General features: G+C 41.7%; 1 protein-coding gene across 1 annotated transcript in view; it reads left to right on the plus strand.

Annotated features, from left to right (window-relative positions):
• Window positions 1-9,265: 9,265 nt before the first annotated feature.
• znf385a (zinc finger protein 385A) overlaps window positions 9,266-24,134 on the plus strand; it is a 69,692-nt gene continuing 54,823 nt past the window's right edge. Inside the window, exon 1 of the mRNA XM_059333716.1 lies at window positions 9,266-9,384. Coding sequence (XP_059189699.1) covers window positions 9,375-9,384 — 10 coding nt within the window. The 5' untranslated portion in view covers window positions 9,266-9,374. The remainder of the gene's footprint in view (window positions 9,385-24,134) is intronic.

Consider the following 24,134-nt stretch of genomic DNA (forward strand, 5'->3'; position numbering starts at 1 on the left):
GACAGATATATCGTTGACAGATATTATCAGCCGATGTTGGCCTATCAAAAGCATATCAGTATCAGTGTGTATGCTGTCTGATATGCGCCTAAAGAAAGCTTTTCTTACACAATATATAATGCAGAATTATTATTATTTTTGGTCAACAATTGACTGAAACTGAACAGTAATAATGTTAATTTAGCTATTTATTTTATTCCTTTTTTCCCCTCGGTTATCAATTATAGAATTGGCTGGCAATGTAATACATTATTTGTATTATATATATAACAATGTTAAATATTATTTAATGAGGTTTTATGTTTAAGAAAATAGCTCTCTGGGTACATCTGCAGAGCGGTGAAAAACCAGTTCAATCCACGTAAAAAAGGTCTATTTTCATTCTAGCTCAACCAGATCAGTTATTGATTCATCTTGATTACTCATAACAGTTATTAAAAGTAGTTTTTGTTTCCCTCTCTGAATGGATGGTCCTTTATGACACAGTTTTGCAGCTTTTTAAAAAACTTTTTGTCTTACCAAAAAACATCTTTTCATAGGTTTAAGTTTCTTTATCACACTTTAACTCCTCATGCCCTCATTGCCATTTGATTCTCTGCCTCAGCCTTCAACCCTCTGCCCTCTTTCTTTCTTCCGATGCCCTCACTTATTAAGCTCTGCCACGATTAGCCGCTGCACTCCAGTTTTGTTTTCACACAGGCCTGAGAGTGAGCCAGTGAGCGAGCGAGAGAGGGCAGGAGGGAGGAGATAGGATGTAGAGAGGTGGAGGGGAGGTGACAGAAGCAATGTGTTTGTGGTCTCAATTTCCACATGTCCTTTTTATTGCCAGCTTGGGCATCAGGCTGTGTTGTTTTCATACGGGATCCTTTCGAATTAATGAGAACAGTTGAGGATCTTTCCTGTTCATTTTTCTTCCACCTGGGCAGTTTTATGCTGGAGGGCTGTGTGTGGGGGACTTAACAGAGGAAATAGTTGAGTCTCAGTGTGCCTGTGTAGGGTTGGAGATTGGACTTAGTCAGCAGGCGCAGCAGGAGGTGCAATCAATGTGGAGCACAGGTAAGAAAGGAGCCTATTACCATCTACTGCTACTGTATCCCTCCGTTTAAAATGATGCAGCACTGTCTCTGCAGGGAGCAAGAAATATATCTCCCTCTCTATCTTTTTTCTCCCATCTAGTGTGTATATATATATTTAAACATTCAGCAGATTATTGTGGCAGTTTTTTGTGCCATAAATGTGCTTTGATGCAGCACAAAAATGTATTTTAATGAGTGATTGGACAAATGTGTGAGCAAGCAATTGGTCTTCATTCTTGGGTCAAATATATACATGACTGTGCAGCTGACAACTATCCTGACAGCTCCACCTGTCTTCTTCTGCCCTCACACCCACACTGAACACTGCATATTCAGGGTGAGGCTGACCTTATCTTGTGTGTGCGCAGTGCTGAAGAATAAAAATAAGATGTGTAAATGTCTGTGTGAAGGAGACTACATTTTAAAGCAAGGATGTAGTTTTAGCTTCACTCTCAGCTGAGGAATGTCTGAGCTTTAGAAATAAACTGTGATTTTGAGAAGATAATTACTGCAAATTGCTGTCTTCTAAAATAGAGAATTGCGTAATATGGTCCAGGAATGTGTCAACCTCAAGTATTTAGTCAAGTAGGAGCAACATAACAGAAATTATTGGAGTGAAGTTTTGACGAGTATGAACTGCGAGCAGTTCTAGCGCAGACGTGTGATTGTGATGTGAATGTGGTTGGAAAGAAAGACGTCCTGTCCTGTGGTGTAAAAATGTCGGGGATGTGTGAGTGTGTGACAGTCAACATCAACATTCTCCGTCTCTGTAGGCGGGCGTGGATCGTCAGGACAGGCACTCCCACCTGAGCACACACATCAGAATCAATCTCTCTACATTTTAGTTCCCCTCTGTGAAGGTTTATAGTGTTTTCATCAAAAATGATGTTGCTAAAACAAAAACATAAAGTTAATCATACTTGCAATGTATATTTTTGTAACTTTTTAACACACACTTTTCTTTTTTTGCCTAATGGAAAAGCTTAAACTGTAATGTTTTTGCATGAGGCTTAACTTTTAAGGTAACATCTTCTAGTTTCTGAAAATCTGTTGGTTTGGCTGAAATAAAACCTAAAGACACAATTAGTTTCCAGTGGCTCAAAACGATTTTTTAAAGGTCCTTATCTATAGTAAATGCTTCATGCCATATCTTTGCAATTTACAACATACTTTCTTCATCTTGTCAACCATCTCTGTATAAAATGACAGATCGCTAGACTGATCTCTAGACCTAACGTCATGGGAGCTAAGAGGTTTTTAGTTTTTGCTGTCACTGGTCTTCCTGAACCTCTCCAGAACTTTTTGAACACAATAAAGGGTAACTACACGGTCACCCATAAAGTTGGAATAATTTTGTTTTCAGGCACAATCCTCTGTTAGCTGTGGTTTCATTTCCATTGTGATATGTTTGGAAGAGATTGACTGATAAAGTTTTGAGAACATATACACGTTATCTGTCAAGAATAAATCACATTGTCACAATCATTTCATGGCAAAAGGTAAAAAAAATTTTTTATTTGCAACTTTATGAGCAACCATGTATATACAGTATACTGTATACTATATAGTTTGTATTGTAAACTGTACAAGGGGCTGCAAAAGTAGGTACACAGTAATGAAAAACAAAACACAAAACATATTTTATTGATTTTTACAAACATATCATATCAATAATAACATAGTAATCCCTACTATGGTGGTATGTGGAGTCAATTAATCATTTGACTTACAAAATGTCAGCAAACAAATAAAAATGGTTATCATAATATCCGACAGCTCAAGGTTACATCTTCAAATGTCAACATTTGAAAACCCAAATATATTAAAATGACTTTTCTCCAGAAAAGCAGCAAATTGTCACATTTGAGACTCTGAAACCATCTATTGTTTGGCATTATTGGTTGAAAAATAACTTGACTAAATGACTAAAAAACATTATTCTGTTGACCAATCAGTTGAAATATTAGTATCTGATGATCTGAAACAAAAAGAAAGGACATGTTCTAAGTGAAGGATTGTCTTAAAATTTCTCCCCAATGTGCTTGTTATAATTGTTTTTTTTCATGCACATGCACATTTTTCCATAAATTTTTGTAAAAAGGTACATAAATTCAACCTCATTTGTAACAATCGAAACACGTGCATCTTGATATATTAAAGTCTTTCCAGAGAAAAAAAGAAAAGAAAAGTGAATGCACAGGAAACATAGTGTACAGCTGGCCACATTTCCTGCACATGTCCACACCTGATCAATAGTCTAAATTTAGTGAGATGATTATCCCTCACAGTTGCAAACTGATATGCTCAACTGTCAGACGTGCAGCCTCAGGCCACTTCAAGGGGAATGCAGAGGTCCTTTTACTCACACTGAGCTCGCCTGCTCTGTGCTGTGAACGCTCCAATGAAGATAAGATTTATTTGGTAAATATGTACAGATGATTCTTGTAAAGTTCCCTAAGATTTAATCATCAAATAAGCTGTGATTTATCATCTGGTAGCTTTAGTTAATCCTCTGCCACATTGTGAGGGCGAGTGTGTGCATGCTGGTGCCCGTTGCTTGCCTCACCCCTTCACCTTTGACCTTCATAAGCTGCCTCTAAATTCACCACCACAGTGCCAGGAGACACCCAGAGCATGATATACGACCTAGGTGTGGACTCTGTATCAACAGAAATCCTTTTCATGACACCAGGCAAACAAACTCACTGAGAAAAGAAAAGGGAGAAAAAAGGGTGAACTAACGTTTCTGGAAAGTCACATACCGCCTGCAGGCCCGGACTCATGAAATATGGGTAGAATTTACGATCAACAGAAGTTGCATTTTGACACTGCGTTTGAGCTGTTGTGAGGAAGTGAGTTACAGTCTGTCTGGCAGATTTCAGTGAGTTTAGATTTACTGTGTTTTTACCCTGCAGGAAAGAATGAGGACGACAGATCTTAACGTCGTTTATATGGAGTTTGATGTCTCTCTCGTGGATAAAGTCCTTATTCTTGCTTAGTACTCAGCAGCCTGTCGCTCCCTTCACATTTGACCTGCTGCACTCACTCCTCTGCCTCATTCACCATTCTGCCCCTAAACTACAGTTCCAGTAAAGACACCGGACTCAGCAGCTTTTTGTCAAGTCTGTTGTAAAGATAGTTTTCTGCACAAGTAAGGTGTTTCTGCTTCAGTCTGACAGGCCATCAATACTACATCAGCTGTGCCTCATGTCTGTGTGGTTCCCTTATTTAACCCTGTGTGATGTCATGCCTCTTAGCCTCTCACTTTACATGGGATCATTTTCCAGACTGCTGTCTACTTCCAGGGGTTGCTAAAGCTGGAATATTTAGGCAGATTCCCAGGGTCCTTTTACATGGAATGAGTCATGTGTTGACAGACTTACACCACTAGAGGGCAGCAGAGGTCAACCACAAATCACCTTACATGCTCAGCAGTGGTGTCCCTTTGCTTTTACACTATGTGTAGTGTGTGTGTGTGTGTGTGTGTGTGTGTGTGCGTGCGTGCGTGTGTGTGGGCTTGTATTAATAACATTGTTTGACCTCATCTTCAGTGCTGCTCTTCACAGTGCAAACCACTTATTTTAGGGCTTGGTTTCAGTGTTAAGGCTAGAATTAGGCTCACATTGCATTTAAAAGGCAAAGGTAGGATAAATGCCATAAGGTGGCAGACCTTTGCCAGGTTGTACCGACACTTGGCGTCTGGTGCACCAGACTTTCAAGTACCTCCAAAGTAAACCCATCTGCAATATTATTACACACTCAGAGAAAATGCTCAGGAAGTCAAGTGACATGGTTTATAGTGTGACAAAGTGTGCATCAGGAGGACGGAGTGGATGGGCAAGTGGATGTTTGTGTTTCGTTCTGTTGACTTATTTATGTTGACTACGTACATTACAAACGGCTAAAACACAACTGAGTTTGCAAGAAGAGGTCCTAAAAATGCAAATAGTTATGCAAAGTGTAATAAGTTCAATTTTACTCCAATGTTTAAAAGATCACTTATCAGAAAAATTCAACTTGTGTTTTCTTCTTTTTTATGATTTATGTCATTATAACTGTTATTCTACACAACAGACATTCTGCGTTGTTTAGTTTGTTTGTAGCAATGATTGTGCTGATTCCATAGAGGTGCAGAACTTATAGATTTTATATGTTGCAGTGAAATACAAGGCCAGAGTAAATAAAAAGAGTAAAAATGCCCTGAAACAGCTTGTTGGGGTTCAGAGGGATAACTTACGTAACAAACTTGTTTATTTTGACCCAAAACATGATCCTTTCCTGAACCTTACAAAGTATTTTTGTTTAAATTCACAATGTTAACTCAACATGCTTTTATGTGTTAAAACTGAGAGTGCCATAGTTTGATGTGTAGGGCTACAAAGTGTTATCAAAGGGCTCCTGACCAAGCATCTGGGAATGGTGATGGGTTTAAAGTGAAGTTAGGATGAACCTCCAGAGGATTGTTGAGGAATGTGTGTGAGTCAATACACAAAATAATAAAAACAAGTCTTTGTGTGTTGGTTGAATCCACTAATCGTCCTCAGCCAAATTAGCCTCTACAGTGGCCCTGATGTTTAAAACACAACAATATGGCACAATTCAGTGAAATATTTCTTATTTTAGTCATTTATTGCTCTTTTATTTACATTTCTTTGTTATAGCTGAGAATTAAGGGTACTATATTGTTAAGCTTTCTCTGTAATGGTAAAAACCTATGATCTATGACAGGAATTAATGGACATCAGTGACAACACTTTGCCCAAAGATAATGTTGCGTGACTCACAGTTGGATCACATCTTGGAGCGGCATGAAGCTTCTCAGTTGTTTTTTTTTCTCTACAGGGTCACAATATCTTTATCATGTAGATACAGTATGCACCATGCATGCACACACACACACACACACACACACACTGGACCTATTGTGATGCTTTCTCTTTTTCTTCTTCCTGCTCTTTAAGTTTATCTGTTTATTTAGCATTGAGTGTCAGTCAAAAGAAAAAAAAACTGTGAACAAGAGTGAACCTAGAGGAATACATTTGGTCTGAAATACATTTTAAAAGTTTTAAAAAACAAAACAAAAACACTTCACATTGGAAAAAATGTAAAACAAAAAAACCAGCAACAAATTATAATGACAAATATTTTTTTTCTGATTTTCTGACAATAATAATGCAAGGTTCTGCAAGGAAAATACCAAAAATTTTCAGTTGCTACATTTGTGCTGAATTAATTCAAAATCATCAATTAATTAATTCAAAATTTCCCTTCAATAAATATGAATGGTTAAAAAAAGGGCAGTTCATCTTATTTTTCCCTATAATTACTAACTTAGACAGTTTTCAGAATGTTCCCTTTTAAAATGAAATTACCGATCTGTAGAATAAAACCATATACTTTATTACTCACTTCACATTTGTAAAGGCATTTGTGAGTGAAGTGCCTCTAGCAAGTGGAGTGGATTGCAAATGAAACAGTGTTTGTTCATTATTCATTGAGGAAATACCCCTCATGGCCACTTAACATGTGTCCCCTGATGCGGGGCCATCTAAAGGTGATGGAGGTCAGCACATCATCATAGGAATGATTGATCTGTAGCCAATGGCAGACAGAGGGACCTAATAGCCCAATTTCTCTCTCTCTTCTCCTCTTCCTGTGTCTCTCCATCACATACCTGTCCATTAAAACCATCTGTCCTCCTCCCCAGCCCTGTCTGTCTGTCTGTCTCCTCCTCTGCCCTGTCCTCCTTCCCTCCTCTTACCTATAGATGATACAGGATCTCCATGCTCCGATTTCACCCTCTCATCATGACATCCATTAAAGTGGCGCTGGGCCCTGGGCCCCCGTTGGCCCGACAGCACATTAGCACTCGGCCCATTGAACGCCAACAAGGACCAACTCTGAATTATTGATACCAACACAACTAATGAGGAAACCCTATCTCAGCTCTTTTTTCTCACACACAAACACACACACAGACAGACAGACACACACACACACACACACATGCTCATGAAAGGACTTGCACGCAAAGCTGTATTGATGATAAGTTATTGTTCTAGCTGCTTCTCAAATTTTCAAAAACTAATACTCTCAGTTTGTTTCCTACAGACACTTTGTGTTTTTCCTGCGTTTGATCCAAGGATTCCCTTTTTTAAAAAAAAATCTGTTTGTCTTTTATGCCTTCTGTAAAACTGCTTATTTTTATTACACCTGCAGGTGTTTGATCTTGGTGGCGCTTGTGAATGTGGGAAGATTTGTGCACCTTTGTTAACAGCCACCATATGTTCCATAACAGCAGCAGCTTTTAGTCATGAGGCTTTTACTCCAATTTACAATCTGTATGACTGTGTGTGGGTGTTTGTGGCCCCTAAGTCTACCAATGTTTACATACAATGGTTTAAATGTGTGCAGTGGAGCTGCTGTGCAGAGAGGTATTGGAGGTGTCAGCCAGCCTCCTTAGTATTCACTCCAACACCCTGTGACTCACAGCCTCAGCCTGAGAGCGTGAGAAGGGTGGGGGGGTAGAGATAGAAAAGAAAAAGGGAAAGAGAGAGCAGGACAAGAGGAGGCAATATGAACATCAGGCAGCATTTTCTGTAGCCCCAGGCTCACGTGTTTGTATCTGTGTGTTTGCAAGCATGCCCGCCCAAGGGGATTAATTTTTTGACAGCTTTGTTAAGCCTTCTCTTAAGCACTGAGCTTCTCAATAACATTGTGGCTGTGTGATTTTCAAAAGTCTCTTTGGCTATCTTGCCTCTTCACAGGGGAAAAGGAAGAGAGAGAGAGAGAGAGCGAGAGAGAGAGAGAGAGAGAGAGAGAGAGAGAGAGAGGGAGCAATACTCGGACATGACAGTACGTTGTTTGAGTGGTTTCTTGGTGTGAAGGAAGCGGACCATAAGAAGCTGGCTGTGAAGATCCTCTTCAATTAGTGGCTGCATTGCTATGGTCCACAGTTTAATTCTCCGCAGCCCTTCTCTTGTGTCCGACTCTCTGTCTCTGTCCCCGTCCTCCTGGTTGTCTTTCTTCATGTCACTCCACGTCTCTTCATCCCTCTGTCAGTTTGTATTTAGTTTAATCTCTGCCCCTCCTTCTTCTGCTTCCTCCGCTCTGTCGCTTTCTATTTCATCTCTCCTTTTTGCTTGCCACCCCCCCTCTCCTCGCCTTCCCCTCTCCACTCCCAGTCTAAATTCCATCCCTTTGACGAAAACACAGAGGTTGATAAAATGCGTAACCTTGCCTGGGCAGGTTAAGAGATCGAGGGAGAAAAAGGGAGAAGGACAGAGCCACACAGATAAAAGGTTAATCCTTTAACAAGTCCCTCGTACACATGGAGTCAAAGGACATCGAGGGCGGGTTACACAACAAACACAATAAACACATCTGACAGTCAGGCGAAGGGGGAGGATGGGTGAGGAGAATATGGGGAAATGGAAGGGGGAAACAGTGGTTTTTGGGGGGAGACGGCATTTTCAGTCAAGCTCTGTCTCTTCTTCATGACTTCCACTCTGCATGATGACAAGTGTCTGCTGCTGTTCCCATTGGTCGAGGCTGCCACCAATCAGAGCGGAGGCATGTAAGGTGCCTTTAGGTTATACCCAACCCCAAAAACAAGAAGCAGAGAGAGAGGGAGAGAGAGCCAGAGTGTGGAAAAGGCAGTGTGTGTTTTACTGAGAGGGAGAGACCAAAGCAGGCGTTGCTTTAAAGTGCACTGAGGACCTTCAGTATGAAGCTCTGTTTGAAATGACACAGTTAATAAGAAGATATTGCTTGTCAGCTGTTTGTTGGAGACCCCTGCAATTCCTCCTGGCTGCTGTGGAGAAGAAGATCTGAGCTGTGAAGCCTCCCCCTGTGATTGGCTGTCACACTTTAGGCTCCCCCTCCTCTCTCTCTGACTCCCCTCTTCTCTCTCTCTCTCTCCCCTCTGCTACTAACCCCCTCCATACTGTCCTCAGGCTTACCTGAGCCACAACTGCAGAAACGCTGGACCCCCTCCTCCACACACATACACACACTCTCCCCCTTTCTCTCTCTCTCTCTCTCTCTCTCACACACACACTCAGCTTTTCACCTGGAGAGGGCAGGCGCAAGAGACGGCATGTGCAGCAGCAGCAGCAGCAGCAGCAGCAGTCTCTCCTCACATCTAGTGCTGCCGCTCTGAGTTGCCTCTTTTCTGGAGAGTGGAGAGGAACTCTGAAAAGAGATTTGGGAGCCATTGTCCCTTGGCGAAAGCAGGCGAGACAGGGGCAGTGAGGGAGCACTTGTCAACCCAGGGACACCAAAGGCAACACACACATCATGATTTTGGGTGAGTTGTCGCTTTTTTTTTTTTTTTTTTTTTTTTTGGTGCATGGGATTTTTGGAGAGGTCAGTCATGTTGCTGGATCACTAATCCCTACTTAAACTTGGCCACCAGCAGCTCTTTATTAATGTGTTCTCTGCTTGGTTTTCATTCTAAACAGACATCTGTCAATACCGAGCACTGGGATCAACCTTTAAATCATGCTTAGTGCTTGTAATTACGATAATAGTGTGTCATTAATATGGCAGGTGTGAGTGATGACAGGGAAGGTCAAAGTGTTTGGAGCTGGACTGTATCATTATGGACTGTTTGGTCACATGACCACGCTCTATCAGGTCCTGTCAGACGAGGTGAAGATGCTAACTGATAATTCATGAAATGCTTTTTTAAACAAGTTGTCAACACAGGATTTGACATGTTTAAATGTATTTCTTTAGGGGTTTTGTTGCAGTTTCTTCATAACCTTTTCCTGAGCCAAACAAATGGTATTTTTTGAGAAAAACATAAAAGATTCAGGCCCCGGTTTGCAGCACAGTATTGCTTTTAGTTATTATAGAGGGTTTGTTCTGTTCTGAGTCAGCCAGCACTTTCTTCTTTAGTATTCTGGTCTCATCATGGCCATGTCTGAGAGAGGGGATTCTGTGTGGTCTCTGTGCTCTACATACTCAGTGTGCACGTTCATACAGAGGATGGGAGGTTGCCACTGTAAGTCCAGCGACATGACCGATCCTGTGTGTGCTGCTGCGTGGATCGGACAAGAAAAACGTGTGTGCGCGTGTTTTTAAAAAAGCAACGCAGTGCATGTCAGCTCGTGAAGGTGTTCTTCTAATTTTTCTGTGTGAGGTTATTGTGTGTGCATTTGCTTTGTGTGTGTGTGTGTGTGTGTTGCTATGTTCTCTGCCAGAGAGGCCACTTTGTTTTAACGCATGCCTGGGCTGATTCAGGCGCAGCTCTGCTCCCTTGCTCCCGGCAGGCATGTTTTTCAGGCAGACATCTCTAATGATTATAGGGAGTCATGTAGTCTGAGGTGTGCGGGTTTGAAGTGTGCACACTGACGGATATGTATTCCCCCAAGCTAAAGGCTCCAAGCAAGTTAGTAAAGTTCATGAGATTCTCACTCTCTAAAGTTTTTCTTTTGGTCATTTTGTCTTGTTTTTTTTTTGGCTTCTGCTGCTGGTCAAAGGGGAGCGATAACCTGACTTGAGCCTCATTTAACTGTTAGACAAGCACGGTCTTGATCAGGGTGCAGGTGGTAGCAGCTCATGTAAATGATATTTGGCCAGGATGTGCCCTCAACCACAGCTGTCTCATGATAACAAACAGTTGGTAGGCTTGCTTATAGGAGCAAATGGTTTATAGCTTAGCGTAGTTATTATAGTGCATCTATTCTAACGATTTACTACAGTTGTGGTCGGGGCAATAAAATGTGGAATGTGACTTGTTTTGTTGTGCAGTACCAGAAATTCTGCCTTTGCACACTGAATGCTGTCAGTATCAGCTGGCTGCATGTGCGGCAGACTGAATGGTATTTAAACAGCGATAATGTACTGTAGCTCAGATATATAATCTGTGTGCTTTTCATCACGTCTAATGGTCTATAAAATTGCCCCCACCCCCCTTCACACCTGCCAAAAAGCTGACCTAGACTTCTCCTCATTAACTTGTCACTCAGATAGGTATCTTCCATTATTCCTGCCTGAACGTTGAGATTTCGCAGTGCCTAACATTCTGCTCCATTTACGTGATGATGTGGCTGCTGAGCGATTTGACATTTCTGGCTTTCCTCCCCTGAAAAGGGTAATGTCATTGTAATGACCTTTACAATTTTGATGCTGGCTGATCTGGACCTCCGATCAGCAAATTTCCTGATTCAGCTCACTGATACGAATCTGCAAGGCCGTGATAACATATCTCTGACAAATGGCGCTATATATAAATATATATATATCATTAAAAACAAATTGAGAATAAAATGTGATATATGAGGCGAACCACATCGCCACATTACCAGCTGTGTGTCTATTCCTAAGCTTTATTTTCATTGACCTTGAGAATATAACCTTTCCCACTGCGGCTCTGTCCTTGACGTTGTATCCACAAGTCCATGATAACTAGCTTCGTAGGCAATCCGGGCCCCTGGCAGAGGTCTTTGGCCGCCGTGATAGCGATGACAGTCCTGATGCTGATAATGGCAGTGGATGTGTGGTTGTGCTGTACAGTGAGCTCTATACAAAGCCGCCGGCAGCAAGCTTAGCTCTCTGCCTCACATGAGCTCTGCACCAAGTTAGAGGTATGGGGGCTGCTGCTGATGCTGTGTGTATTTGTGTATCAAAATGCGTGTATGTGTGTGTTATCTGGGAGCCAAGAGAACAATGGCAAGATAATGGAGAACATGATCGCTGAGTTCCCGTTAACGTAGAGCCTCTCGATTGACTGGGGTGTCATTGTGATCAGCCGCCATGTTGTCGAAAAAAATCCTCCTACGCTCCTCAGCTCCCCAGTGCCTGGAGGGAGCTCATGGTATGGATTCTGCTTTTAGATAAGAAAAAGTGTCTATCATGTCCTCTCACTGTCACCCAAAATGCTGCATGATGACGGCCTGACAAGCACTCCTGGGACATTCCACTTTGTTAGCTTCATCTTAAAGTATTTTTTGGGGGGGTAGCCTCAGTCACGATCACTTCATGTTTGGATGTTGTTTTATGTCTCATCTGTCTTGTCTGTTTGAGTCAGAGCCCCCACCCCTCCACCCCCCGAGCTCAGGGCCATGCAGTCTATCTGTCTCTTTGTCTTTGTGTTTGTGTGTCCACTCCAGCCTCATCTGTCTTCATAAAATATGTCTCTCTGTTGACCTGTCTGCATAGCTATTGCTCATTCCATTGAGCGATCTCTCCGCTCCTCCTCCCCTCTGTCAGCGTGCACACACTCACCTGGTTCCAGAGGTCAGCTCAAAGAGACGCCGGAGAGTGCGTCTTTGAGCACATCAGCAGTTTTCCCCTCACATTTTCTCCATGGCTGCTCTGCTCTCTTTGTTTATGTCAAAGTGACACAGTAATTATAACTCCTTAATGAGCCAGATATTTGGTATGCATGGCACAGTTTGTTCTGTTAGTCTTCTTTGCATATCTGAGATATAACTGGAACGCTTTTGTGCAGCTGGAACTTGAGAATTCTGCAGTGAGACATGCTGAACATTTTTGCATGGCTTCTTCTTAATGCTTTGGCAATACTGAGACTATAACTATATATTAACTTTTAGATTAGCACCTGTGAGTGCCAAATCTCAATAAATTAAACTCCCAAAACTCACAGCTAAATTGGCTGTTTAGTTAAAGCAACTAAGGAACTGGCTAATGCGTGCATTGCATGTGAAAGAAGGACGCAACTTATTTTTATTGCTATTTTTCTTTTTTAAACACTGCTGTTTGCAGGCTGCATAATGATGAGGTAATCTTTCTGTTTGTGTCTCTGTAGGATTCATAGCTCATTCATAGGTAGGTAAATTCATATATTAATGTAAAAACCACATCTTGCAAAGTCTTTCATAAATAAAATAGACATAGCTGTCTAGGAGGAAGAGGGACAATTCAGAATAAGTTTTGAATCCTCCCAAAATCAGCCATTACCACAAATTATAACGAAAAAAATAGAAGAAAGAAAAATATCCTTCTTCGTTTTAACTGGCTAATGCACTACTCACTGCCAAACTGTGCCTGGGAAAATGTAAACATAGGCTCTTCTGGTCTGCATGCCATAAATCGTAAAGAAAAACTATATAGAAAAAGTGAATTAATCTCTCTGACAAGCCTGTTTGCTAATGTAGGTAATATAGAGGCATCAGTATTAAATTGAAACAGTTAAAGCTGCTTTAAAACTCAATGTGCACGCTTTAAGTGGGCCACTGATGTGTTGTTACGCAGAATATCACATTTTCCATTCTTTTTTTTGTGTTGGAAGGCTGTGACATAGTGCTGTGTGATGAGATAGTTCACTGCACTTGACCTAGTTCACCTTTCAATGGCTCCTCTATGAGGCGCGGCACTCATCAAGGAAGACTTATTCCCATAATCGTAATTAGGATAGGCCACATATCTCAGGAGTGACCTAGGATGCAAGATTAATGTGGCACTCATCTGAAGGGAGACTGTGTGTGTGTGTGTGTGTGTGTGTGTGTGTGTGTGTGCGTGCATGCGTGCCTGCGTGCGTGTGTGTGGTGTATGTATGTATGTGGCAGCCCTCTTTCTCTCCTCCTCTTTCTCTTGTTGAGAGGGCTCCTCAGTCAAAAAGCCACTATAACAGGTCTCTTCCTTTTTTCCCCTCCCTCCTTTGCTCCTCTCTATAGCTCCATTTGTTTATGCTGGAGTGACTGTGTGTCAGCAGGTTGTCAATACCGTCTGTAAGAGACTCTAATGAATAGGCCTGTTATTGGACTGGTGGGAAGGCAACCCATTGTGTCCGTGAGTGCATCTGTGTGTGTGTGGCCCATCAGTGTGTGTAACACTGCAGAGCAGAGGGAGGTGGAGGTGTCTGTTCTGCTCCGACTCCCACTGCTTCATTGGCCTCACTGCAGTGCCCTCTGTCAAAGAGCATTCACTAAAAGTAAAGGCCAGAACGGCACCAGAGCATGCATGGCTTCATTCTGTGAATCAGAGTGATGAGGTCTTTTCTTACTCAAAACACACACTGAATGTAAACACGATGCATACACTTGATAAAAAATGTGTAGTTTAGGCGACACACACCGGCGGCTGCACCTGCCACCACCAGCAGCCTGCTGCCGCCGCCGCTGCTGCTCTGTGAAGCACAAAAATGCACCTGTGCGTGATTATGGTGTCACATTAGTGCATTCACCAAGGCAGCCTGGCTGACTACTTACTGGGAATCCTGGGGCTACAAGACACCTGGGAGTTGGAGCCTGGAAAATGTTCTGTATGCTTCAACAGTCACTCTGATCACAAAGTGGAAAGAGGCACAGATGATTCTTCACACTGCAGCTCTCTAGTGTTTGCAGAGAAGCACTCTTTCCTTTATCATGTTGAATATTTATTGTCATCTACTTGGAGTACTTACACTTCTGAAGCATCTTATTGAGATCTTGATTGTCAATTGCCTTTTCGTTCATGGCGACATTGAGCCTCATTCTTCATATATACCTAAGTTTTTCTGAAATTTGTTCTTGAGTTGGAGTTTTGGGCTATTTTGGTCGTCTTTGAATGCTTTTCATTCTGCCTGTATATGCTACTATAAAAAATCCTGTTACCATGCCATGTTGGTAACACAACCTCACCTATATGACCTGATATTCATTTTTTCACTTTGACTTACTGGATCAATGCACAATCATGCTCAACAAAGAATTTTAAATGTTGGAAATGTGAGTACAGGTTGCAAATCTAACATATAAGAGGGATCTAGTACCATATTTGATCTTATCTTTGGTTTTACTATGTCTATCATCATCAAACAAAAACTAGCAGGGAGTTTCAGGCCACTACTTTAGAGGGAAGGTGACGGCATGGATCCATGCTGCTTCGTTTTAATGAAGAAATGTGATCATCGACTCCAGAGGGTTGAGAAAAGTCTTCAGAAAATTCTACATCATCTTCATGAAGGTATTCTTAAACCGTTGAATTGTTCGGACCTGTGTTCTTATAATGGTGAATCACTTTTTCCTTTCATGTTCGTGCAAGTGGATCCTAATTCTCATAGGTACATGCCCAGTCACTCCCCATAAAAGTGCATGATACTGCAGGGCCACACGGAAATTGAAAAGAAAAGTTGAGTAAATAAGTCCAGAATGCCCAAATGAAAGTCTAAAGAGGGTGAAGAAACAGACTGTGAAGTGGAGGTACTTCCTCAGGAAGTGAATGCCAAATGAGCTGTCATATTCAGTAGCTTCAGTAGTGGATATAAATTAACATTGATAATGAGAACAGGGCTGCTGGGAAGCTCACCTGGTGCTATAGACCGTTCTCCTACTGCAGCAGCAGAGTTCAGTCGCAGTTCACAGACATGTGCTGCATGTCATTCTCTCTCTGCTTTTTCTTGTCTTCTTGCAGATGTACTGTCCAATAAAGGCAACAAAAAAGCCCCAAAACAGTGTTTTTATGGTAGTAGTATATCTGTTTGTCTTTTTGATTGTTTTTCTTTTTTTTTTCTAGTTTTATCTTAACAAATATTAACTGTAAAATGTTTTGTTTAAGTTGACCTTCAACTTTAAAAATTAAAATAAAATTATATATATATATATATATATATATATATATATATATATATATATATATATATATATATATATATATATTAGTCAATATATAAAACAGACAATTAACAGTATTAGTTAGTTGCTTAATTGTCTTGAATGTTATAGTGAATTCTATGTAAAAAATGCCAAATGCCAAAAAGTCAGGCAGCAAAAAACATACCATCATATATATATATATATACTTTGTTATTTTTAATGGTAAGCAACTGCCAGACTTCTTACTTTTTTTTTTGCATTGGCTCTAAAATATCACTCAAATATAAACCAGACACCAACAATATATACTGACATAATCAGATTAAGACTTGCATATCATATCTCTACAGGTGCACGGTAGAGATATGAAAAACATATCAGCAAGCTTTAAATCACCCATGCTTGTCCATTTTTATTTGTAGGATACACTGTAATTTTTTTATTCGATCTGCTGCTACAGGGCTTGAAATAGCAGAATGCTATCCAATACTATATGTGAGATTATGAAAATACGAAATTATGCGAGAGGTGCAGTCGGTTTCAGATCCAGCCCTTGTGTTTTCTCTGTGCTGCTCATCAAATGGAAAAAGTCAAACTGTTTTATTGATCAACTGATGCGATAATTCACTAACAGCGTTGGAGGGTGCATGAATAACAATTTCCCAAACAGCGGCAAAGCATAAAAAGGTTGAGCAAAGCTAACGTTTGGCGTCGATAGATGTTGCATTAATCATGCCTGCTCTATTTCTGTGTGCTCAGAAGAGAAGAGGGGTAGAGGAGGAGGGGGAAGAGAGAGAGAGAAAGGCAGACAGATAAAATGGAGTGAAAAGTGTCCTCATGAAAGAGAATTAGCTTCATCCAGCTCTGGGGGGAAGAGGAAATTCCTCAGAGTGCTGTTGAGATAGGGTTTCACACAAAGACCAAAAGAGGAATCAATTCTCCTTGAGATGCAGCAAGGTCAATTCATAGGGGCATGGCTGGAGAGGAGGAAGCTGAAGGAGGGGAGGAGGAAGTTGATGAAGCAACCAAAGAATGGGGGAGCTAGATTGAGGGAGTCGTGTAGGAGGAGAGAGACTTAAGGGAGCAGTGAAAGGATAAAGGCAGAGAGGAAATGTGACTGGATACAGGGTGGGGTGACGATCTTTCGGTTAAAGCTGGCCTGCAGGGAGGAATAGATGCTTCCTTGCAACAGCGATGCATTGAGCTGCAGTCTGTGTATCATCTGACTCACGCAAAGGGGAAATGTGAGCAGTATATGTGACAAACTGTTGGGAATGTCAGCCTACAGAATTGCATGAACTTTGCCACAAGGACGTCTCCTCACTTTGTGACCTCATCCATCTGAACCGCTCTCACCTCACTCTCACAGGGTTAGCCGGGCACACAGACTGAATGAATAGTACTAGCTTTTGCTTCCAAGAAGCCTTGAGCTGGCTTTTAATCCTTAATGTTACATGAACAGCTCAAAATAGCCTAAATCTCCTCCTCTAACGCCTTCCCCCTGCCAGTTAAATCTGTTCCAATGTGTTTTAACGGTGTGTATAGTGGCTGACGGGACGCAGAAAACGCTTGGTGATAAAAAGGTGGCAGTAGGTTGAGTTCAGACCTGCCTTTTTTGGCGTCGTGCCCACTCACAGCTACTGTAGCTGCACAGCTATAGCAAAGGTTTAGTTCCACACTGGATGAGAGCCGGGGAAGCCTCGCAAGCAGGTAGTTATGGGATCCGCGTGGCGCAGAGCTTAGTGCAGGCGTCTGGTATGCACACCTGTCTCCATGCAAGTTCTTCCCCGAACAAGTGGCCCTACCCCTCAGAGAGAGAGAGAGAGAGAGAAATCGAGAGAGAAGGAGAAGGGGCTCTGCCAGGACCTGCACCAGAGCACCTGCCTGAGGGGAGCAGGGGGAGGAGAAAGGGAGGATCAGGAGAGTGAGGTGCCAAAGGTGTGGATTAGAAGGCTGTAAGGGACACAGGGGTAATGTGGTATCTGAGGTCAGTCATTTACAGTATGTTACTCGTTTGTTTGTATTGTGTTGCTGGTGTTGTATTTCTAAAAAAAAAAACCCCCCACAAATATTCAAACTATTCAATATTTTGCACATTTTGTTCCGCAAGATGTGATGTGAGACATATCTGCAGGTACAGGTTTATTTATTTCAATGTAAACATTTCTTTCCATCTTCAAACCTATACATCACCAAAATAAACAAATAATATAATGTTCATCTTAATCTTCATCCTACTCGTTTTTCAGACATTTCATTTAAAAAAAAAAAAAAATCTTTTCGATTTTTGCTGTTATATTAGTTATATAAGTCAATAAATAAATACATTTTATATCATAAAAAATTTCAATTTAAAGACCGTAAACCACCCTGCACCAGAGGCTTCTGATGGTTGAACCGGCTACTTCCAGTTTCTACTAATTGAATGGGAAAAAATTATTTATTCATGCAGCTCTTCTAGACTTTCCCAATGTTATTGGACCTAATTAATCAAATTCTGATAGTGAAACGAGTCATTTTGTGTGGGTTATGACATTTGGAGAACAAATTCTGCAAAATTTAAAGAGATCCCGATGTAAGTCTATGGGAAAAAGTATTTTTGGGCCCAGTGGCATCACATGATGGATCTGGAAATTGTAATTCTGCATGGAAACAACTTTGATGGGAGGAGAGCAAACTGTAACTCCGGACACAGACAAGCAATTTACTAATCACACATCACTTTACTTCCTCTCTGGTATACACTAATGTTATCTTCGCTTACAGTTATCAAATTACAGAGCTTTTTAGCCTTCAGTTAGTTTTATACACATAGTATTTACAGTTTATTTCATATAATGTACTTTTAGCATTTTTGGCCATTTTCATAGTCACCTCTGGCTAACCTAATACTGAGGTTAGCCTGTCAGCTAGCCTAGCTGGCTACTAAAATTAAGAAAAGCACCTTCAGATTTATGAGGAGTGTGTGTTTAGCTCTAAAGAGTTTAGCTCGGCCCCTCTTTGCTTTTTATGAGTTCATTTTTATTTCTCTGCCAGCTGATGGTGAGCCAGAGTGACCTGACGTCAGCTAAGCTGTGAAAATCAGGCTAACGGGGGTTCTACACTGAGTGGCGAGCTAATGCTAAAGCCACTGAAGTGATTATCAAAATGATCAAAAATACTCAAAGTGAACACTAAATACTATAACAATATGTACACAGCACAATATGAAAGGTGAAGAAACTTCCCCCCACAATTGAATAATAATTGTTTTATTTAAATGCCTATTTATTTTATATGTATTACTTAATTTTTAGATATTCTTTAACAGTCTTAGTTTACATTCAGTGTTGCAGTTTCTGTGCATGATGTTCATGAAGATCGAAGTGTGCAGATTGTTGCCTGTGCTGAATTTTCAATCCTCCACAGTCAGTGTCTTCCAGTGCAGTAGCAGCCTGTATATTGGGATACACGGATGGATGAACTCTGGCTTCCACACAGCTCTCAGCTAACACTGAAACTCCGACAGTGGCTGGTAATGTGGTTCAAAAGAGCACTGATGAAATGTAACAAATCGGAGGCAGAGAGGAAGAATGGAAACAAGCATTTCCATAAAATTAGCATAGTCGGGATCGGTGCAATTGGCCCGATGAGACAGGAATAACAGCATAAACATAAGCGACTTCACATTGCATTCTTCATATCTGAATAATGCCGGTTAATGTTTGGGCTTGTAATGAGATGGCGTATTAAAGCAGCATCAGGGGTATGGCGGTGTGTCAGAGCGCAGCAGCAGCCGGCCCACAGGCCCATACATTCTGCCTCCATCCTAAATTTTCTCATTTGTGTCTGTGATGGCTTGCGTAAATGTGAGAGATTGTATTTACAGTAGCACTGAAGATGGTTTTTGTCTCAGTGCCGGGCCAATAATCACCAGCCAGCCACTGCCACAAATCTTCATTAGAGGATTAGCCGGCAGGGAGACAGCCTGTGTTCTTTTGCTTTTATTGGTGGCCGGGCGTCCAGCGCCTTCAGCCTCGGCTTCTCCCCATCTTGTCTCCTCTCTTTAAACCTGTGAACTTAGCCTCGTGCTCACCTGAGAATCACACTCACGCCTACATATTCCTTTTTCCTGCATCACTCTTTACCTTCCCCTTTCTGTCTCAGCCTTTCTCACACATATGTTCAAACCCCACATGTACGTAATGTACGCTCACACATCCTGTCAGTTTGTTCCCTGGAGGTGCATCAGCTGCCCGTTGGGCTCTCGTACTCAAGACAGAACAAATTAAGGTCACAGCAGGGAGAGACGAGCCAGCAAAGGACAACGGGATCTGCCAAGTGTATTTGTGTGTGCCTATATTGTTTTGTCTCTTCTGACCTCTAAACAGTGGCACGGCTCCAGAGAGAGCCGTTGTCAAATGGCTCCTGTCCCACTCAGAGGAAAACTGACCCTCGTTGCACCATTTTGCAAGATAAAAGGTGTCATCCCCTCTCTTTGTATTCAGGCTAGAAATCAGAGTAAAGAATGCTCTTTTGAAGGCTCTTTGATATCACCTGATGAAGACTACGGGATTAGATTCCCTCTTGTGCCTGCTGAGAGTGTTGTGACTCAACTCGTTGTTGGCTCATCAATGCCGTTCTGATACCTGAGGGTTTCTTTCTTTTTTAGACACTTTGGTGCTGAGCATACAGTAGCCCTACACAGCAGCCATGGGCACGTAGCGAGAACACACTGATGTCTGTTTTTCTTTTCATCCGGACCTAGTCAGAGTCACCAGATACAGACTGTGGGTATAAGCCTATCATTGGCTGTGTCTCTCATGCGACATTCTCCCCTCCTGCTACTATCTCCACTATCTATTTTGCAGAGGGCATCATTGCTGCATCTTGGGCTTAGTGCCGCCCAAGATGATTCTTGATTGGTTTAACCTTCTGAACCCCAAGCTGTTTCAGGGTTGTTGTTTTTTTTCTTTTTAGATTTTACTCACTGTGGCCTTGTATTTCACTGTAATTTTTAAAATATATATAAAATATAGAAGTCCTGCAGCTCTATGAAATCAGCACAGTCGTGTCTAGAAATGGGAACAACTAAAACATTTATTTTGTGCAGAATAACTCAGTTACCATAATTCATGAAAAAAAAAGAAAAAACGCAAGTTAAATTTCTCTGATACATTTTTATTATTATTTTAATTGGAATAAAAAATAATTTATATATACAGCACTTTTCCACGTGCCCACAAATGTCATGAACATTGGGGGGAAATTGAGTTTTCACATGCTATAAATATTTAACTATTTGCATTTATACAGCCTCTCCTGTCCTCTCCTCTCTTCTCTGTGTAAACAGATTTTCAGTGAATATTTGTCACATGACCGTTCATCTCAGCAGAATCAATCATGGTCCACAGTGTTGCTGAGGAGCAAAATGTATTGTTTAAACAGGATCGAGTTTTAAATGAGACATCTAGAATTAAGTGATTTTGACAGAAATATTACAATTTTAAGCATTGTTTGGTTACTTTTTCTACCAGAAACTTTTCGTAACCTGTTTTTATAGTTTCTTTATATGATAAATGATGGATTTTGACGATCTTTTGAGAAAAACATACGTTTGGGGTTCAGAGGTTCAGGGCAGTTTGCAGTTGAAAATGTGCATAGCAAGTTAGTAGGTGAAGTGGTTACTGGATCGTGTGCTGTAGTTACTAGTATTAAATAAGAGATGTGAGTTAATTTGGCAGCTTTGACAGTAGAGCTTTATAAATTAATATCTTGAATGAACACTATAACTTTTGCCGCTGTGCCTATTGTGCTTCTTGCTGCCCTTCTACCTTTGAGCACTTGACTAAAGGTAGCTACATTGTCATAATGGCTGGTCCCAGTGGGGTCCAGAAGGACCAGTGGGCTCGTCTCTGCCAGCCCGGGCCTCAGACCTCCCCTCAAGGGCAATATCGTATTCTGCCTGACTGTGCTCGCCTGTGTAATCCATAGCTGCAGGGAGGGTGACCTTCACAGCAGGCACCCTCACAGCAGGCTGCGACACAGGCACTCAGGGAAGAGGACGGACTGGGCTAAATGGTGCTGTGGGCAGGACATGCCAGTTCTAAGATAATTACCCTTTCTCTTTATGTGGTTGCTCTCTCTTTCATGCACCAGCTATGATGAATATTAAAGTGTTCTTTTTCCAAAAAGGACACATCTGCATCTGTTTAATGGATGGTTTTTAAATATTTTGTCATTTTGCTAAGAATAGATATTACTTTTATTTAATCCTCTGAAAAGTTTTCAAAATCAATCATTCCGATAGTGCCGCAACTTCTAATGAAGTATCGCTCAATCTTGAGCTTGTCGCGTTGGAAAGAAATTTATCACCAACCACTCAGTGTTAAAGCAGCGTCCTGCAGTTTTTCTCGGTGTCTTGGAAAAAAAATGCTATTTATCATTGAACATTTGCTGTGCATCCAGTGCACCCTGCTGCCTGAGTAGAGGTGAAGCCAGAGCCAGAAAAAGTTATTGACAGTTATGTGAGGAGATGACGCAGCCAAATAAGTCCCTGCTCATGAATGATGCATGTCCCCACCGGCCCTGATGGAGAAAGAGAGCGAAGCTGGATGACAGCTGGGGTGCTGTGTGTGCATGGTGCAGAACAAGGTGAGACTCTTTATGGTACAGCCCGGCTCTCGCTCTCCCTCCCTCTCTCTCCTTTTCTCTTTCCCTCCTTAGCCTCACAAATATACACAAAATCAGGAGTTCTCAGTGGAGCTGTTACTCTCTACAAGTCTCCCCTGAGCCTGTAAAGCCACATAGTGACCTTAAAAATGATCTGCTCTAATGCTCCGTCTCTCTCGTCACCTTTCCTCCGTTTCTTTTTGTCATCCTTTGACTCCCTCTCTCTTTCTCCTGCTCTCTTTTAGCGTCTCCCTCTCGCCGAGCCCCTCTATTTTCGTCAGAAACAATCACTGTATTTTCCGTCTCACTGCCCTGCGCTGCCGCAGTCTGAGACTCTGAAAGCAGGACGGAGAGCGAAGGAGAGAGATGAGAGTAAAAGGGGGGTGGGTGGGCGTGGGACGTGTGCAGCTAGGGCAGAAACAGGAAAGGCTACATAATGGTTTGTTGTCGTCGTCACTGTAGCGTCACATCTGTCTGTCCTTTTAGCAGCAGTGGAGCAGCAGCTAGCACAGAAAACACGCCATGTATACATGCACAGTGACATGTACAAGCATGCAAACTGCATACTACATCATAGCTTTAGAGTTGCGTCCGTGATTTAAGAACTTCAGGTCAAACGTACATTAACTCTGTGGCTGTATCCAGATGTGGTCAAATCTAGAATCTCTCCAAGTAGTGCAGCCTTTAAAATATATGCACATGACATTTAAGCACACGTTTTTCTAAAAAATTGTAGCAGCGAAAAACAAAATGGAAATGAAGACTCTGCCTGTGTCCTGTGGCTGTTTATATTGTAGTAAATACACACCGGTCTACCAGCTGATCCTCTTTGTCCTCCTTTGTGGACACATTTACACACACACATGTACATATGTCATCATTGGCCTTAGGGGCTGCATCAATATTCATTGAATGTGAAACTCTGACTTGTCCTATTTGCTCGGTCCGAGACGGACGGAGGGAGGGTTTTACTCTGAGAATAATTGCTGGTGATAAACTACCTCTTCAGACGTGGCTACATTGATTTGGACAGAGCGTTTGTGTAAGGCAAAGGAACAGTGATAGATCTCAACACTTTACAAACGGACCCAGCGAGCGTTTGAATAAAACATTGTGCATGGGAACAACATCGTTGGGGAAAGCCATTAAGTCTCAGATTAGTAGCAAGTGGCTAATGCAGTCAGTCGGTGTGTGAGGCTGTGTGGCTCTGCACCACTCAAACAAACACATCAATCTGACTAACAGTGTGTGTCAACATGCTTCATGATTACCATGCTAATCCCACAGAAACACACGGGAGACCACAGGAGATCATTACAATCAGACGAGGGGACTCGACTTTAGTCTCAACTGAAATGCAGAATTTTTTCTCACATGCACACACACACACACACACACACACACACACACACACACACAATATTCCACATTTTACAGGCCACTGGTAAAATTATGTTTTTGTGACAATCAGCACAATGTAAATGGGCGCCGAAGCTCCTGTTGTGCTCTGCTATCACACAAACAATGCATCCCTGCAGTTGCTATTCAGGCACCAGTTTTATAGCACTTCAGCGTTAATGTCATGTAAATGTGTTGTGAGTGTTGGAGATTTCATGGTGTGTTAGTGGAGGAGGGTGTGCCTGCAGGGGAAAGTGGAGGACTATGGTGTGTGTATGCATGAATGTGTGTTTGAATGTGTTCTGGGTACATAGTGTTCAGGTGTTCTGTCCTTTTTGCCCAGAGTCAAGACCTCTTCAGTCAGAACTTTAAAAAAAGAAGAGAAGAAAATTATAGTCATGATGGGTGAAAATATATAGTTGGGGTAAAGAGAAAGGAGGAAGGGGCTGTCCTATATATGTTTATA

The sequence above is a fragment of the Centropristis striata genome, chromosome 5 (assembly GCF_030273125.1).
Source record: "Centropristis striata isolate RG_2023a ecotype Rhode Island chromosome 5, C.striata_1.0, whole genome shotgun sequence".
NCBI lineage: Eukaryota > Metazoa > Chordata > Actinopteri > Perciformes > Serranidae > Centropristis > Centropristis striata.